The sequence below is a fragment of the Hypanus sabinus genome, chromosome 11 (assembly GCF_030144855.1).
Source record: "Hypanus sabinus isolate sHypSab1 chromosome 11, sHypSab1.hap1, whole genome shotgun sequence".
Taxonomy (NCBI): domain Eukaryota; kingdom Metazoa; phylum Chordata; class Chondrichthyes; order Myliobatiformes; family Dasyatidae; genus Hypanus; species Hypanus sabinus.
The window spans coordinates 49819443-49837881 of NC_082716.1; the positions used below are offsets into that span (position 1 = coordinate 49819443).

Genomic DNA, 18439 nt, shown 5'->3' on the forward strand with positions numbered 1-18439 from the left:
TCACTATCCTGGCAGTAGTTTAGTAAAATGAAGGGTAGTTTTCAGCAGCTACATAAATCAGATGTTTCATTAAATTGCCTTTCTAAATGCTGTGAAAGATTTCTTGCCTCCTCCCGTTGTGGGGGACCAAGGACCAAGGTTAACTCTGAGTAAGACTGTCACCAGCCAGTATTAGGAAAAATGACTTGGTAGGATAAGTCCATTTTCCCTAACTTTTACAGCTCTGTGAAACATTATTTGACTATTCCTCTACCTTGGCTTCCTTCCTGCTGAAATCCTTGTCTATCCTTTAGTTATTTATAGACTTGACCATTCCAGTAACAACCTTTCCCATCCCAACCTCCACAAATATGATGCCATTCTGGTCTCAACTGTCCTTCCCCTCAGTTTCCAATAACACGCAGTAAAACAATTTCTCATTCTCTGAATATTCGAATTCTCATCTTTTCTAATTTGTTGCCACCTGAGCCCCTCTCTGTCTCAGAGATAGCATTGGAGATATCTGCAACCCCCCCCCCCCCCCCACCCAGCTTACATGACATCTCAGATTTTAGTTATTTAATCTTCAGCAGTTGTACGCCCTCAGCTCTGAAATTAACCTTCCTAAACTCTTCAATTCTCAAGCCTCTTTGCTCCTTTAAAGTACTCCTTGAATGCTGCCTTTTTGATAAACTTTTCTGGCAGTTCCCTCTTTAGCTCTTGTCTGACTCTGTCAATTTTTGTTTGATATTGTCTTTGAAGCACCTTGGGACATTTTGCTATTTAAAGATATTCTGTAAATGCAAATTGCTCTCCAAGTATTTCCAGTTTTCCATGAGTTAATTCTACGTACACAAACGTTGCATATTCTTGGAGTATTTCCAGGAACATCAGAAAAAGATTTTTCCCAGCATCCTCCAGACAATGAGAGGGAACTTTCTCATTGATTCCTGTGAAGATGCTTAGCCGAGGTTAAATATATAAACATTCATCAAAAAACTAAAAAAAACTGTACCTGCTGAAACTCTGAAATAAAGCAGAAAATGCTGGAAATACCTTGCAGATCAGGCAGCATTTGTGGAGAGAGAAATTCAGAGTTATCAGTTCAGGTCACTGGCCTTGCTTCTGACATGAAATATGCATTCAATTAGCTACCTCTGGCTCCCATTCACCTGTTGGCTATTTAGTGGCTAAATCTTTTCTTCTTTTACATGTTGATTTCTACAATATACCCTTTCGTTTTCACATAAATTCATCTTGTACAATTTGATTTAAAAAATTAAACTTGAAGCAGATTAGTTCCTAAATTTTACCGTTTCTTATTCCGCAAGTACTGACATTTTGTAGCACACTAATTAAACTCCTCAACACCTGAAAGGAACAGATGTCCAACCCTGACATTTGAGAGATGAAAATACTGAGGTAGCCCAGGAAATATGAAGCTAATGTGTGTGTGTGAGTCTTGTTAAATCACTTCCTTTAAATGCAATGCAAACATGGATCAGAGAGGGCTAATATGGAGTCCTTTCAAAGCTAGACTGCACCACTTAAAACCAAGATGCACCTTCTGAACTAGAGGTTCCCTGAGGCTGGCAGAAATGCTTGGACTCCTGGAGAAAATATATTTGACCTGACAGGCATGGAAGAATGGTACCGCATGAAAGGAAAGACTCAGTAGGTTCTAAGTGTTGTATGTAAAATATTGGTGCAAAATAGAAGTGTCCTGTTTCTACAAGAGGCAAAATAATGTGTACAGATAACCTTGGCTATAATTGCCTGAAAGCTGGCCTTGGGTTCCTGGATTTATAATTAATAGGTTAGGCAACATAAATTATCTGGTCAGGATCAATGAGCACATAATCAAAAACATTATTTTTACATTTGCACCGCTATCCTCAGACACTGCTCAATTGATGTATCCCCATTGCTTGCCTACTGACAAGCTCTGCCAAACGGAACTCACTTGCTTCAAGTTAGTGTGGCCACAAACCTCATGCTCATGTCTGAGTGTGTACACATAGCCAGCTATTCAGCCATGACAGCCTTGACTCCTATACACTTAAAAGCCACTTGCACTGACACACTTCCAGGATGAGGTTGTACACAACCAGATGAGTTGAAGCTATCATTTACCTCATCTTCCTCCTCGCCTTTCCCATCATCCTTCCCTGGTCTGCGTTCTGCAGAGGATAGAAACCGGAACATCCCACTTTGACACCCTTCACCACCAGCTTTACTTTGCACCAGTATCCTTACCGATACTCAGGAATTGTAACCCAGCCAAGCATATGGAAGACAGGGATGTTGATGCATTGTCACTCAATTTCACACTTGCAGCTACCAGCTCAGACGCTGACACATGCATAAATTGGGGGCAACAATATAAAACACAAAGGTGAACATTGGACACATACTTGCAGTCAAGGCAAGAACATGGGTTATATTAGTGCCTTTTTTTGGAGGCCAAGAGCACAAGTAGGTTTTCCCTATAGAGAATTTGGGTAAAATGAGTAAAAAACTGAATTGTGGATGCTGCCAAATTTGATGCATCCAACTGCCTACTAAAACACTATTATATTGCCTGTGAAGCACAACAGTGCCACTACTTCCTCGGGAGTCTACAGAGATTCACCATGTTATCAAAAACCTTGGCAAACTTCGATAGGTATGTGGTGGAAAGTGTGCTAATTGGCTGCTTTACAGCCTGATACAGGAACACCAATGAATCTGAGCAGAAAATTCTCCAAAAGATAGCAGATTTGGCCAGGTACATCATAGGTAAAGCCCTCCAAACTATTGAGCTCATCTACTGTACATGACATGCTGTCAAAGAAAAGCAGCATCCATCATTAAAGATCCCGAATGCCCAGGCCAAGCTCTTTTCTTGCTGCTGCCACCTGGTAGAAGGTAAAAATGCCGCAGAACTTGCACTCACCTTCAAGAACAGTTACTACCTCTTAACCATCAGCTTCTTGAACAAAAGGGGTAACTATATTCTGCTGTTCCCACAACCGATGGTCTCACCTTAAGGACTCTTTATCTTGTTATTTCATGCTCTTTCATTTCATGTCATGTCATACTCTTTATTTATTGCTATTTATTTATAATGGCATTTGCACAGTTGATTGTACATTGATCTTGTTTAGACTTACTGTTCTATAGATTTGTTATATATGCCCACAGGAAAAAGAATTTCAGGGTTGGATGTGGCAACCCTGATAATAAATTTTGCTTTGAACTTTGTACTTTTGAATACCAAACTGCACAGGGTTTAGGCCATAACCCATCATTTTCAGCATAGGACTGGAAGTTATGTCTGCTGGGGACAAACAGAAGTCATCCATGGGTGCTGAATAAATCTTCAGACAACTGCTCTGCAAGCTATGCAGACCACCATGGATGTCTTGTCTTCTGACATGATGGCTGTGGATGGCACTGAACAACAAGACTCACAGTGACACAGCAAATTTAAGGAACAACAGGATTGTCCTTGGGGCTGCCAGTGGCTCCATGGAAGTTGAACCTGTTGCCCTCTCTCAATAGGACAGTAATTAACCTCTGATCTCCACCACTTCTTCAATGCCTCTTCTCTGGCCCTTCAGCCCATTGGAACTAGTATTGGTTTCTTATTTATCACATGTAGAGATACAGCGAAACATTTGTCCTGCATACTGTTCACACAGATCAGATCACTACACAGTACACTGAGGTAGTACAAGGTAAAAAATAATAACAATGCAAGATAAAATGTAACAGCTACAGAGAAAGTGCAGTGAGGGTAAACAAGAAGGTGCAAGATCTTAAGGTATTGTAGATAGTAAGGTCAAGATTCAAACTTTTTGTACTAGGGAACTATTCAATAGTCAGTGGATTAGAAGCTGCCCTTGCTTTGCTTTCAGGCTTTTCTGCCCAATGGAATAGGGGAGATGAGAGAATATCTGAGGTGGGTGGGATCTTTATCTATACTGGCAGTGAGAAGTATGGACAGAATCCATCGAGAGGAGGCATGTTTCCATGATGAGCTGAGCTGTGTCAACAACTCGCTGCAGTTTCTTATGGTCACAAGCAGAGATGCTCCAGTCTACTGGTGAGGATTCCAGATGATTCTCCAGAAGCAGCTGTGGCAGCAGCTATTGTTCTAGTTATGTATAGAAGCAGTAATGCAAACAAATTTAATTGGAATACCCAAGAGAAATGGCCAACTTTTCAATGCAACTTACCGTGGCTTGATTTATCAGCGAAGAGACAACCTGGACAGACCCTTTTCACTTTGATCTCTGTAACAAAATACCTCATCCATTTGTAATTCCAGTAACCCCATCCTCAAATTTTCCATTCATAAGCAATCTCAAAGCTTGCTGTGCGCCTCAGTCACTCACTATCACATTGTTCCTCTGTGACCATAGTTTTTTCCTGTCTGGTAAATCAGTACCTTGAGTGGAAACTGAATGGAGCAAGAACTATACACACAAACCCAAATCTGAACAGGAAAAAAATCTAATTTGAAGGAGACCTTAGATGAGAATGCGTGGGGTTTTTGGTATATCCTGAAAACAATACATTGTAATTTCCATATAGATTAAAAATAAAAAAAACATTTAGCTAACATAAATTATTGGACTATTTTTTTCCTAGTAAGAAACTAAGGATATCCCATAGATCATAACATGATGAACTAAAGATAATTCTGAATCATTGGTTAAAGAGTAACAGACACTGTGTTAATTGCAGATGGAATACCTTGACAAGGCTCCTCCCTTTATCTTGATCAATCAAAGCCCAACCACAGTTGATAATCTGAGAGATGGACGATTCGGTATCTATATCACCACACTCAACTTAAAGGCCTCAGATCTGGCCAGTAAAGATGAAGAGTTGATCTACATGATTCTCCGCCCACCTTATTATGGATATTTGGAAAGCATAAATACAGGTATGGCAAACACAGGTATTCAAATGACTGAAACAAATGCGAAATTTGGAGAATAATTTAAACATTTTGCAACAACTATGATTATTGTTTATAACTAGCGATGGTTCTTTACTTCTTGATAATGTGGAATTCCACAATCAGCTATATATTCGACAATAATTTTAATTCTGTTTTTCTGCTCATATTTTCAGGTAGACTTTACCAGCTTAGGTCAGTCAAATGGCATACATGCCCAATTTTCTTAAAATCTCTGATAGATAAAGGAAGTACCTTCTCTCTTCTCCACCCATCATGTTCAGATGGTTCCAAGTAAAAAACACTGAAAATGTTATCCTAATATTATGGCTCTATTCTCCTTTTATTTCTGTTCTTTTGTTTTCTCTCCTCATCAAATGGCATTTGATTTTATTTTGTAAGGTTCCTGTAAATGCCAAAGCTAAGCATTGGGGATTATGAGGCTGTGGTTTATTTAGCGTGATTTGCACGATTCCTCATATTTAAATTAGACATTCTCCATTTCAAGGGAGATTACTGCATGACAAAAATGTTGGCAACATACTGCTTTCAGTACACAATAGGCCGGCAGAGAACCAACAGAGCTCCCGTCTCACTGGTTCCACCTCTGTAGAATGGAAAATTGAACATCCTCCTTATTTTGCAAGTAAATTTGTTAATTAATTGTACTAATACATCTTTCACCAGTAACATTAAAGAGCTTATTTTATTTTAGGTGAACACATTCAAGGCACATTCACCCAGAAAAATGTAGACAGACGTGAAATTCGCTATATAATCAATCCCTCTATAGATCTGACATCTGACAGCTTTGAGTTCAAAATATCTGACAGTGCCGGAAATTCTAATGATCCAGAAATGTAAGTGCAGAGCATGTTTAATCTTCCAAAGAAATCACATTGTATAAAGCAGGTACAGGATTTTAATCTTTAATGAAAAGAATTATTGTTTATAAAGATGCAGAGCAGAAATTTTCCTGATCTGCTGCTTTAAAAAGAACACAATTTCATTATATTTCTACTAATAACAATTAAACTTGCATAGAGTTATGAAACATCGAATTGTGAGTATGACTTTTCCTTGTGTACAGAAGATTCTCGTGGGGATTTACTGTATAAGATTTGAAATCTGTGCTTAGTGCTGAAAGAATATACCAATGAGAGTAGAAACTCTGATGAAGCTGCAAGTTTAATAGAGAGTGACCAGTTCTTAAAGGAATGCATACAAATTTCAGCAGTGGACTCTTACACAGAGATGTTACAGGAATTATTTGAAACTGATGGTGATTATGAATTCAAGTTCCCAATGAGAAAAAATATTTGATCCGAAAAATAACATACAGGCACCGCACTAAAGAAAGGTTGTCACTTTGGGATCGGAACAATCTTCTTCAGGTGTAATATGTTGAAAGAGGCGAACACCATTACATGTATAAGGAATTCATCAGTGCAGATAAGGCACATTTTATCTGTTTGCCTTCTGTATGAGTACAACCTGAATAATTGCTTCAGGTGTCAGTAATTGCATTGCCACAGCTGTAACTTCCATGTTAATCAGTGGCAATCTAGCCTGTGGAATACGTGCTGCTCATTTGAGTATCCTTTAGCCTTTCTTATGAACGAAGAGTAGCTATTATTCAAAGATGACACCGCATCTGGCTATCAAAGAACCTTTCAACAATAAAATGCAAGGTAGGAAAGGGCTGCTTTCATGCTGTAAATGGAAAGCTGGCTGAATAAAGGAGACAAAAAGAAGGAAACTTCAGGCATTCCCAATATATCCTGACACTCCTCTCCAGTTACTAGTTATCGGGATACAAGTTAACATTCCAAGCTTGAATGCCACTGTAGCAGGCAGGACTTGTATACAGTAAGTTAATTCTTTCTTTGACATCTTTATTAAAGAGGGACAGGCCATATTAAACACAACATGAACAGCATTGGAGTATTATGAAAAGTGAGTCTCCATCATTCCTTATGTGTTGTCTGTCTGTTTAGTGAACATTTCAAAATTACCATATAGGGAGAGTCAATGCCTGGTTCTGTGGCTCTTTGGTGCCCCAGATGTGCGTCACACTGATTAAATTTGATAATGCTGGCAGGAAATCTCATTAGCCAGTAAGTGCATCATATTCCAAAGAAAATGCAATGCATTTACAGTATATGCCTGCCTAATTGGGGCAGAGTCAATATCAAAAAACTGCAGAACAAGTGAAAATTAATAAGATGCAGCAACAACTCTGTACCCATAAAAGGCACTTAGTCTTGTTAACAGCCAAGGATAGAAAGGACTCTCAAGCAAAGGAGATCTAAAAGACAGCCTAAAGCTCTTACAAACAATTCAAGTAGTATTTGACTGGTGTATCATGGATGTCTTGATGTATTATAAAGGATGCAAAGAGGATTTACCTATTTACAGCTGCAAGAAGGCAGCACTAGAACAGAATGAGAAACAGTAGTGTGACTATGAGTAACTGTCATGCTACGTGTTAAGCCAGTATGTGTCTCCGATAATATCAGATGTTTTCATCTTCCAAATTGTGTGATTAACGCCTGGAAAGTAAATCTGCCCAAGAGTACACATTCCATGCCTCCAATATAATCATTGTTTTCTTCTGCTAGATCTTGTTTAAACCCAGCTACTTATAGATATGTAGATATAATAATGTTCTTCAAATATCATAGAAGTTTTGTTAGATAAGGTAAATACTGGTTATGTTCTTGTCTCAGCTCATTCCTCTAAAGTGGGTGTAATGAACAAGGAATGGCTACAAGTGAGGTTGCTTTGCCTAACACACCATGGAACCCTCCGAATTAGAGTGAGCAGAGAGTCTGGAATGTGCATGATCCATTTAACCAAAGGACTACAATGACCTTCATGTCCATTGACAAAACTCCACATTTTTACATAGGGTAATTTCACTGTTGGGTAGGCATACACACCCTTTTGCAGATAACATTTGAGGAGAATATCCTTTCACGGCAAATAATCAGTTATATAAAACTGGGAGAATTTCAGATGCTATGTCAAAATTATTGTGCTCTTATTGAACCTCATTTCTGGGATGTCAGCAAGTCCAGCATTGATTGTCCTTGAGAAGATGGTAGGGAACCATCTTTTTGAACTGCTATAGCCCTTGTGGTGAAGGTGCTCTCGATATGCTGCTGGAGAGAGAGCTTCAGGATTGGAGATTCAAACGAGAGGACATGATTTGAGAGTTAGGGGGCAGAAGTTTAAGGGAAACACGAGGGGGTATTTCTTTACTCAGAGAGTGATAGCTGTGTGGAATGAGCTTCCTGTAGAAGTAGTAGAGGCCAGTTCAGTTGTGTCATTTAAGGTAAAATTGGATAAGTATATGGACAGGAAAGGAGTGGAGGGTTATGGGCTGAGTGCGGGTAGGTGGGACTAGGTGAGATTAAGAGTTCGGCACGGACTAGGAGGGCCGAGATGGCCTGTTTCCATGCTGTGATTGTTATATGGTTATATGGTTATTTGGACCCGATGATGATTAAATTTCTATTTATTTTAGATTAGCTTTATTTGTCACATCGAAACATACATTGAAATGTTTTGTTTGCATCAACGTCCAATGCTGTCCAAGAAGTGCTGGGGCCAGCCCGCAAGTGTCACCTGGACATCTTTTGGAATGTGGGAAAAAACTGGAGCACCTCCACGTTGTCATGAGAAAAATACACAAACATTTTACAGTTCAGCATTATTTTGTGCCATGTCTTACGACGGAGGCAGCTTATCGATGACTGTGATTGTTCTTCCAAATTTTTCTACAGAAGTGATTTCTGAGCAGTATCTTTACAAGACAGGTGATCCCAGCTATTATCAATACCCTTCAGAGATCGTCTGCCTGGTGCCAGTGGTCACATAACCAGGGCTTCTGATGAGCACCAGTTGCTCATATGACCATCCACCACCTGCTCCGATGGCTTCATGTGACCCCGATTGGTGGGGAAGGGGGGAGGTGGAGGCTAGGCAGGTGCTACACCTTGCCCAAGACTGGCCTGCAGGCTAGAGGAGGCAAGGAATGTCCTACATCTCCTTTGGTAGAGACATATCTCCACAACCCCGCCCCCCCCCCACCATCCTTGCAATTAGTAAGGGTTGTGACCGTAAAGCATTGCACTAGTCTCTATGCTACCATGCCGCAGAGTGCAGAATGAAAGATTGGCAACGTCGTTCATAGTCATAACTTAGAGGAACCTGTTTCAATGTGCCTATTGCACTTGTCTATCTGGTATTAGAGATTGTAGATGCAGTAAAATCAGGCTTCCTGACCTGCACCTGCAGCCATGGTACTCAGATGACTGGTCTAATTGAGCTTCTAGTCAATGGTAATCCTTCAGATGTTGATGCTGAAGTGTTAGAGGACTCTGCAGTAATAATGCCAATGAATACCAGGGGTAGATGGTTAAACTTCCCACATGGGGTCATACGTGAATATTTTAATGCATGGATGGTACAAGAAAGTTTGTGCTACCTTGAACTCATTGGAACACTCCACATTAGAGTAAGCAGCACAGTCTTTTCCTGCACTTCAAAGATAAACATGTCATTTGCCAGGTCTCAGACCATGACTGAAGGTTGTCAAGATTTTGCTGCATGCCAAAATGATTTGCTTCATTTACTGAGCAGTTGCAATGGACTTGAACATAATGAACATTTTCACTTCTGATTTGATGGTTGGAAGGACATCAATGACAAATCTGAAGGTAATTGGGCTTTGAAAAACGCCCTGGATGTATCAATATGGTCAGAGATTTAACTTGAGATTTCCTTAAGATGTACAGTATTTGGTTTCTTTAATTCCTTTGAGCAACAATTGCATCTGTATCTTTCTTAAAAATAAATTTAATTTTTCTCCAGAATGGAGCTGAAGTGGTCCCAGATTGAAATGGCTTCCAGTAGCTATCGAGTCTGCGAAGACATAGGGACTCTCTCCATTAACGTGATCAGGAAAGGATACAGTGCCGACCCCTCTTATGTTACTATAAAGGTATGCTAACTTCAATTACTTATATTTTGCAAAATACCTTTGATTCCTGATTTGTCTGGTGATTTCTTCAGTATCCATGGAGAGGTCATTGAGACTAAGAAAATCCAAACAATGTCCATGATGAAGAGATAAATGGACTAAATAGCGGTTCTGCCCTGGACCATCATTCTTTGAATGCTATTCTTCCACTCACATCTCTAGTCCTTCAGGAAATAGTCAGATTTTTCAATATTTATGAGGGGAATATGCCAGGGATTTATTGTATCCATTATAAGCGCAACAAAAGCTTGTAAATTCAGCCTATATTTGTACAAGATGTGATAATATACTTACCAGTGGATTGTATAATGACTTTAAATTCCTGGGTGTTACTATCTCAGAGGACCTGTCTTGGACCCATCATATAAACGTAGTTGCAAAGAAAGCATAACAGTGACTCTACTTCCTTAGGAGTCTGTGGAGATTCGGTATGACATCCAAAATTTTGACAAACCTATAGACGTGTAATGGAAAATTATATTGACTGGCTGATTTGAACCCAGGTCGCTGGTACTATAAAACACTGTGCCAACTGCTATGCTACAGTGCTGCTCATATATTGGAACACCACTACGACATGATAGTGTTTTCAGAATCAGGTTTATCCGTATATGTCGTGAAATTTGTTCAGAATTTGTTTACAAGTGTGAGACCTTTCTCTTCATGTTGAGCTGCAGTAAAATGTGAACCCAACCCTCTGGGTTCTCATATTCTGTTTTAAATTCTATGCTTCTGCTCTTTTGTATCATTGCACATGTGTAATTATATCAACCTCCTGCTGGACTTGGTTCAACACTTCTGAAAGAAAATCAGAGCGTAAGTAGTATTAGGACAAATAGTTCTTCATACCTATTCTGCCATTTAGTAAAAGTCTGGTTGATGCATGCCAGAGAGAACTTCAGCCAGTCACACACAAAATGCTCAGCAGGTCAGGCAGTATCAATGGAGATGAATAACTTTCATCAGGACTAGAAAGGAAGGGAGAAGAAGCCAAAATATGCTGGTGGGTGTGGGGAGGGGTGGGGAAAGGAAAACAAGCTAGAAGGTGATCGGTGAAGCTAGGTGGGTGGGGGAGAGGAGGTGATGTAGGAAGGTGGAGGTGATGAGTGGAAAAGGCAAAGAGCTGGAGAAGAAGGAATCTGATGGTAGAGGAGAGGGGTCCATGGGAGATAGGCAAGTAGGAGGGGCAAAAGGCAGGTGAGAAGTGGTGGAGAGGGGCAGAGTGAGGAATTGAAGAAGAGGGGAGGGGGATGGGGTAAAATTACTGGAAGTTGGAGAAATTGATGTTCATGCTATCAGGTAGGAAGCTACCGAGATGGAACACAAAGTGTTAATCCTCCAGCCTGAGAGTGACCTCATCATGGCAGTAGAGGAGGAAATAGACCTCCCTTCTTAATCGGACTTCTTTCCCTTTCATTTCTAGTCCTGATGAACTGAAACATTGACTGTACTTTTTTCCATTGATGTTGCCTGGCCTGCTGTGGTCCTCCAGCATTTTGAGTATATTGCTCCAAAAATCTCGTGATCTCTAGCAACACTGTATGACAGAGCAACTAAGGTTCTCTGAGATAAAATGTTTCAAAGGTATACAACACTCTCAATTAAAAATGAATGTTCTATATTTTCAAATCTGAGGGTTGTAGAATTTTGATAATAATAGAGAGATGACTTCAGTACAAGATCAAACTGAGTGACAGAGCAGCTTTTTTGAGGGGCAGTATGGCCTACTCTCTTTCCTAGCTTATGGAATGTGTGTCTTCAGTGAGATTTTAACCTCTGAATACGATAGAGGTTGATAATTATAGCATATGCAGAACTTAACCAAGGTATGTACAGTGCCTGTTTAAAGTATTCACCTGCCTTGGAAGTTTTTATGTTTTATTGTTTTACAACATGGAATCACAGTGGATTTCATTTTGCATTTTTGACAACAGAAAGGACTCTCTCATGTCAAAATGAATACAAATTGGTATAAAGTATTACAAATATAAAAGACAAAAAAAACTGATAGCATAATTATTCACCCCCTTTCAAGTCAGTATTTAGTAGGTGAACCTTAGGCAGCAATTACAGCCTGAGTCTGTGTGGACTGGTCTCTATCAGCTTTGAACATCTGGACACTGCAATTTTTCCCCCATTCTTCTTTACAAAACTGCTCAAGCTCTGTCAGATTGCACGAGGATCATGAGTGAACACCCCTTTTCAAGTCCAGCCACAAATTCTTAATTGGATTGAGGTCTGGACTCTGACTTGGCCACTCCCAGACATCAATGTTGTTTTTAAGCCATTCCTTTGTAGCTTTGACTTTATGCTTGTGATCATTGTCTTGCTGGAAAACAGATCTTCTCCCAAGTCACATTTCTCTTGCAGATTGCATCAGGTTTTCCTCCAGGATTTCCCCATATTTTTCTGCATTAATTTTACCCACACACCTTCACAAGCCTTCCAGGGCCTGCTGCAGTGAAGCAGCCCCACAGCATGATGCAGCCCCAACCATGCTTCACAGTAGGGTGGTGTGTTTTTGTTGATGTTGACTTATGTCAAACATGGAGTTTAGTCTGATAGCCAAAAAGTACAATTTTTGTTTCAGCAGACCATAGAAACTTCTTCCAGCTGACTTAGGAGTCTCCCACATGCATGCTGGCAAACACTAGCAGAGATTTCATGTGAGGTTTTTTTCCAACAATGGCTTTCTCTTTGCCACTCTCTCATAAAGCTGCGATTGGTGAAGCACCCAGGCAACAGCTGTTGTGTCCGCAGTCTCTCCCATTTCAGCCTCTGCAGCTTGAAATTCCTCCAGAGCCGTCATAGGTCTCTTGGTGGCCTCCCTCATTAATCCTCTTCTTGCATAATCATTCAATTTTTGAGGATGGCTTGCTCTAGGCAGATTTACAACTACCATATTCTTTCCATTTCTTGATGTTTGACTTAACTTACTCCAAATGATGTTCAGTGACTTGGAAATTTTCTTATATTCATCTCCTGACTTGTGTTTTTCAATAACCTTTTCACAAAGTTGCTTGGAGTGTTCTTTTGTCTTCATGGTGTAGTTTTTGCCAGGATACTGACTCACCATCAGTTACACCTTACAGATATAGGTGTAGTTTTACTACAATCACTTGATTGCACACAGGTGATCTCCATGTAATTAACTACGTGACTTCAAAAAACAATTGGCTGCACCAGTGATGACTTGGTGTGTCATATTAAAGGGGGTGAATACTTATGCAATCAATTATTTTGTGTTTCCTATTTGTAATTTATTTACATCACTTTGTAGAAATGTTTTCACTTTGGCACGGAAGAGTTTTTTTCTGTTGATTAGTGTCAAAAAAAAGCCAAATTAAATCCATTGTGATTCAATGTTGTAAAACAATAAAACATGAAAACTTCCTGAGGGGGTGAATACTTTTTATAGGCACTGTAAATGTAGTTTATTCCAAGCCATTGACATTTGAACTTTCTCTGCAGTTTTACAATCCAGGAGCAATTACACACTGCATAATCTTTAAGGGGTATCAGTGCTATGTCAACTATTACTGTTAATAACTAATATCATAAATATTACATTTACCTTTTCAAAATAAACAAAACAAAGAACAATTTTGAAATTTTACAAATATGAATAAGATTTGATCTTTTCTGAGATCTTTACTGTGATACAGGAGTTATCCTTGTTTAACATGCAGTTCAACCAAATATTATTGGAGTATTTTCCAACTCTCTATTTCATCATTCCTCTCCTCAGAAGTGTTAGAGTAAAACACTATTTAATTTGGCAGGTGCAGAACATTAGTGTCGCTGCATTGGCACATTTTCTATTCCATTAAATATTATTCCAAATAATACTCTAACACATTTTAATTCACCTTTTTTTAGGATGTTACGATGTAATGTAATTGATTTTTTTCAGTGAAATCAATGAGTTTCAATGGAGTGTAAGGAGCAGAACAACACATGATGAAGGATTCTGATCAAAGCTGTCCTGAAGAAAGGGTTCAGCCCAAAACATTAACTGTTTATTCCCTTGCATCGATGCTGCCTGACCTGCTGAGTTCCTCCAGAACTCTGAGTTTGCTGCTCAGGAAACAGAGCAAACCAAATTTCAGAAGAATGTGAGAACATGGCTCTGGTGAATTAATAGATGTTTGGGGAACGATAGTCTGGTGTGAATAGCCCCTGCACTCCTGCAAGCACGTGGAGGCCCCAGTTACCACACGTCCTTTGAAGATGATGATTTTTACCTAATACAGTAACATTGGAAGTAGGAGTACAACCATTGTGGATCTTAATACTCAGCTACCGGTGCCTTTCTATCCACATTATTTTGAACATTGGTTTGACGTAGTTGTAATTTACAGAAGAGCTGACAACTTGGGACACTAATCTTCAAACATAAACAGTGGATATTAATTGTCATCCATCATTTGCTTGAATATCAGTTCATAATGTTTGCAGAATCATGCAGCTTTTTGTACCGTCATGGTGGACTCTTTTTTTTTCCTACTTAATGTTTGAGCATTTCCACTTTACCATCAGTTTGAAATTTGGTTTCAGGCCCACGTTACGTGGTATCTTTTGATTTTAAACACTGTCACAGAAGGAGGTCTCTTTCTCGCTGGCCCTCAGATCACACTCATCAGTCCCATTATGTTCAGGCAAGTTATTCTCCCTCACTATTATCCTGCTACCCTCCCTTCTCATGCCAAGGGCAAGTTACAGTAATCAGTTAACCTATCTACACATCTTTAGGAAGTGAAAGGGAACTTGTACACCTGTGGGTAAAAGGGGAATATAAAAACTACACACAAGCAGCACCTGAGGTGAGAATCAAATTGGATCACTTGAGCTGTGCTGCATTAACATGACATCCTTATTTAATAATTGTTCCATATTATTCAAGAAGCTTATTTAAAACTGGATGTTATCTATTCACACTAAAGATGTATTTTTTACCTCATCCACCCTCTGGTTATTCAGAAAATTATTCCCAAGCTGAGCACATCTGCTTCATCAACCAAAAGGATAATTTCCCAGTAGCTAACAAATTAAAATCCTATCCCTCTTCCCATTCCAACATATCACTTCTCCTCTTCCCCCTCTTCCACCCTAATGAACCCTCTGTCAGAGTGGAGAAGCAACACCTCATCTTGCCCCTAACCTGATGACATGAACATCGATTTCTCCTTCTGGTAATTTTTTCCCTTTTTTAAAATCTTTTCTTCTCCCCTTTCCCTCTTCTCCCATTCCCCACACAGGCCTCTAACCTCTTTTCCTTACCTGCCTATCACCTCTTGGTTCCCCTCGTTCTTCCCTTTCACCAATGGTCCACTCACTTCTCCTTTCAGATTCCTTCGACTCCAGCTCTTTACCTTTCCCACCACACCTGTCTTCAACTATCTCCTTCTAGCTTGTTCCCTTATAGTCCAAGAATGTTGTTCTTGGACTACAGTTTATCATTCAACACCATAATTCCCTCCAGACTCGATAAGAAGCTCAGAGACCTTGGCCTTCACCCTGCCTTATGTAGCTGGATCCTGGAATTCCTGTAAGATTGCCAGCAGGTGGTAAAAGTGGGCTCCCTCACCTCTGCCCCTCTGACCCTCAACACAGGAGCCCTTTCGGGCTGTGTCCTAAGCCCCCTCCTTTTACTTTCTGTATGCCCATGACTGTATCGCCACCCACAACTTCAATCTGCTAATTAAATTTGCTAACGACACTACACTGATTGCAGACATCCTACCTCTCCCAGAAGTTCCGGGAGTCTCCCATATATTGATAGCAGCTTCCCAACACACGCAAATTATATACAATATCCTGGAAATAGATTTTTTTTTGAGGGGGAGAGAGGGAGAGAGAGGGAGGGGGAGGGGAGGGGGAAGGAGAGAGAGAGAGATGGCAGAGTGTTCCAAAAAAATGTACTTCACCCCAGACTACACTAAAGTGTACCCCTGCCTAATAGGGGTCAAAATAATGACAGTGTTCCTCACTGCACTGTTTGCAACAGTGATTTTTCTGTTGCCCATGGTGGTTTAAAACGTAAAAGACGTTGAGGTGAGTTTAACAGGTGTCATTTGTTCATTAGCATAGCTAACGTTATTTAAACGAGCTGGCTTGCTGCTAAGGAGTTACTCTACTGCAGAGATCCCACCTCTCCCAGGAGTCTCCCGCAAGTTGATGGTGCTACCTCCCTGAAATGAATTTTTTCAGGGTGGGATGTCTGTGATTGGCCTAATCTCAAATAATAATTAGATAGCCTACAGAGAAGGAGGCATGGTGGTGTCAAGAAAACAAACTCTCCCTCAATGGCGCAAAAAGGAGGTGGTTGTGGACTACAGGAAGAATGAAGACAGGATAACCTCTATTGACATCAATGGATCTGGGGTTGAGAGGGTGAACAGCTTTAAGTTCCTTGGCATAAACATCACTGAGGATCTCATGTGGTCTGCACATATTGACTGTGTGGTGAAAAAAGCACAACAGCGCCACTTTCACCTCAGATGGTTGAGGAAGTCTGGTATGGGCCTCCAAATCCTAAGAACTTTCTACAGGGGCACAATTGAGAACACCCTGACTGGATGCATCACTGCCTGGTATGTGAACTGTAATTCCCTCAATCACAGGACTCCACAGAGAGTGGTGTGGACAGCCCAGCACATCTGTAGATGTGAATTTCCCACTATTCACATTTGCAAAGACAGCTTTGTAAAAAGGGCCTGTAGGATCATTGCAATTCCTGAGTTGCCCCAACCACAAACTGTTCCAGCTGCTACCATCTGGGAAATGGTACCACAGCATAAAAGCCAGGACCAACAGACTCTTGGACAGCCCCTTCCACCAGGCCATCAGGCTGATTAATTCATATTGACACTATACGTTTATATGTTATATTGTCTGGCTTGTTATTCATACTATTTACTATTAATTACTATAAATTGCACATTGCACATTTAGACGGAGACATAACGAAAATAATTTTACTCATGTACATGAAGGTTGTAAGAAATAAAGTCAATTCAATTCAAATTCTTCAGTCCCCACTTTTCTATACTGGTATCTTTCTCCTTCCTTTCCAGTCCTGATAGAGGTCTTGGTCAAAAGTTCAACCGTTTATTCATTTTCATGGATGCTGCTGGACATGCTGTAACCCTTCCTCAGGACTGGAAAGGAAGGGAGAAGAAGCTAGAATAAAATTTCTTTCAATTTTTAAACATTCTATTTGTCACCAAAATATGTTGAGCAACTCATACAAAATGCTGGAGGAGTTCAACAGATCAGGCAACATCTTTGTAAATAAATAATCAGTTGGCGTTTCAGGCCGAGACACTTTTTCAGGACTCTTGTTAACTTTAAACCATTTTGCCATACATGTACATTTCCACAGTGAAGCGGTCAGCATCTATGTCACAATGCATTGTGAAGCCTTGATTTTCATTTTCAGTTCGCTAACTCTACTTTTGTTAGACTGTAGATTTATTAGAAAAGGTGTGTCATTGCTCATCATCAGTCTTCATTGCTGATTATGGGTTACAGACTAATAACTTGCACATTTTCTGACAGCACTGGGTTGAAATGGTTTTGGGTTTTAATTTTGTTCACCCTACAGCAAATCTGCCAGCATCATGTAAATACTGTAACTGCCATATTTCCACCAAAAGGATGGCCTTCTATTTGCAGGTGGCCTCTGTCCAAACAATTTCACCACACCCTCCACTTAAACAACATAATTTACTCAAAGATCACCTTCACCCCCCAGGATGTATATTTTTTATTGATGATTAAGCTTTCCAATCTAATCAGTCTGAAGCCCCTCTGCTATTTTGTACTAGATGATACTATAACTACAAGCAGGTTTGCAATTTTATTTGGAACAAATTTTCCATGTGGAACCATTTTCTTTTGTGTTAAAGTCTGCACCTTAGACTTCCTGTCATTAATTGTGAGCTCCGCAGATTTGCCCCACACAGTTCCTTGACGTCCAGGACAGCGTCTTCACTTTTGACTGTGATTTTTTACCACCAATCTTTGTTGCCAATGTAAAGTATGTGTGCTCAAAGAGCTCTTTAAACCTTGAACAAATATCACTGCAGAAAATGTAAACCGAAACACATGAGAACATAGGAGCTCAAAGTACAAAAATTTAGGAAGTCGTGCAGCATCTATGGAGGGAATACACAGTTGGACTGAAACCCTTCATCATAACTGGAAAGAAAGAGGGCAGAATCCAGAATAAGAAGGTGAGGGATAGGAAGGGGTACAAACTAGCAGGTGAGACCAGGTGAGGTCTATGGGTGGGGGAAATGGGGGATGTAAAGGGTTGAAGAAGAAGATAATTATTGATTTCTCCAGCTTTCAATAATTTCTCCCCCCTCACTTTTCCTGTTCTGGTTACTCTCTACTCCTTGTCTTCTCACCCGTCCATCACCTCCCTTCAGTACCCCTCCTCCTTTCCTTCCCTCCTCAGT

General features: G+C 40.1%; 1 protein-coding gene across 1 annotated transcript in view; it reads left to right on the forward strand.

Moving 5' to 3' along the window:
* Positions 1-18439, forward strand: part of frem1b (Fras1 related extracellular matrix 1b) — a 177876-nt gene that overhangs the window by 137612 nt on the left and 21825 nt on the right. The window contains exons 25-27 of the mRNA XM_059983517.1: positions 4711-4912; positions 5643-5787; positions 9806-9935. Of these exons, the coding sequence (XP_059839500.1) occupies positions 4711-4912; positions 5643-5787; positions 9806-9935 (477 nt within the window). The remainder of the gene's footprint in view (positions 1-4710; positions 4913-5642; positions 5788-9805; positions 9936-18439) is intronic.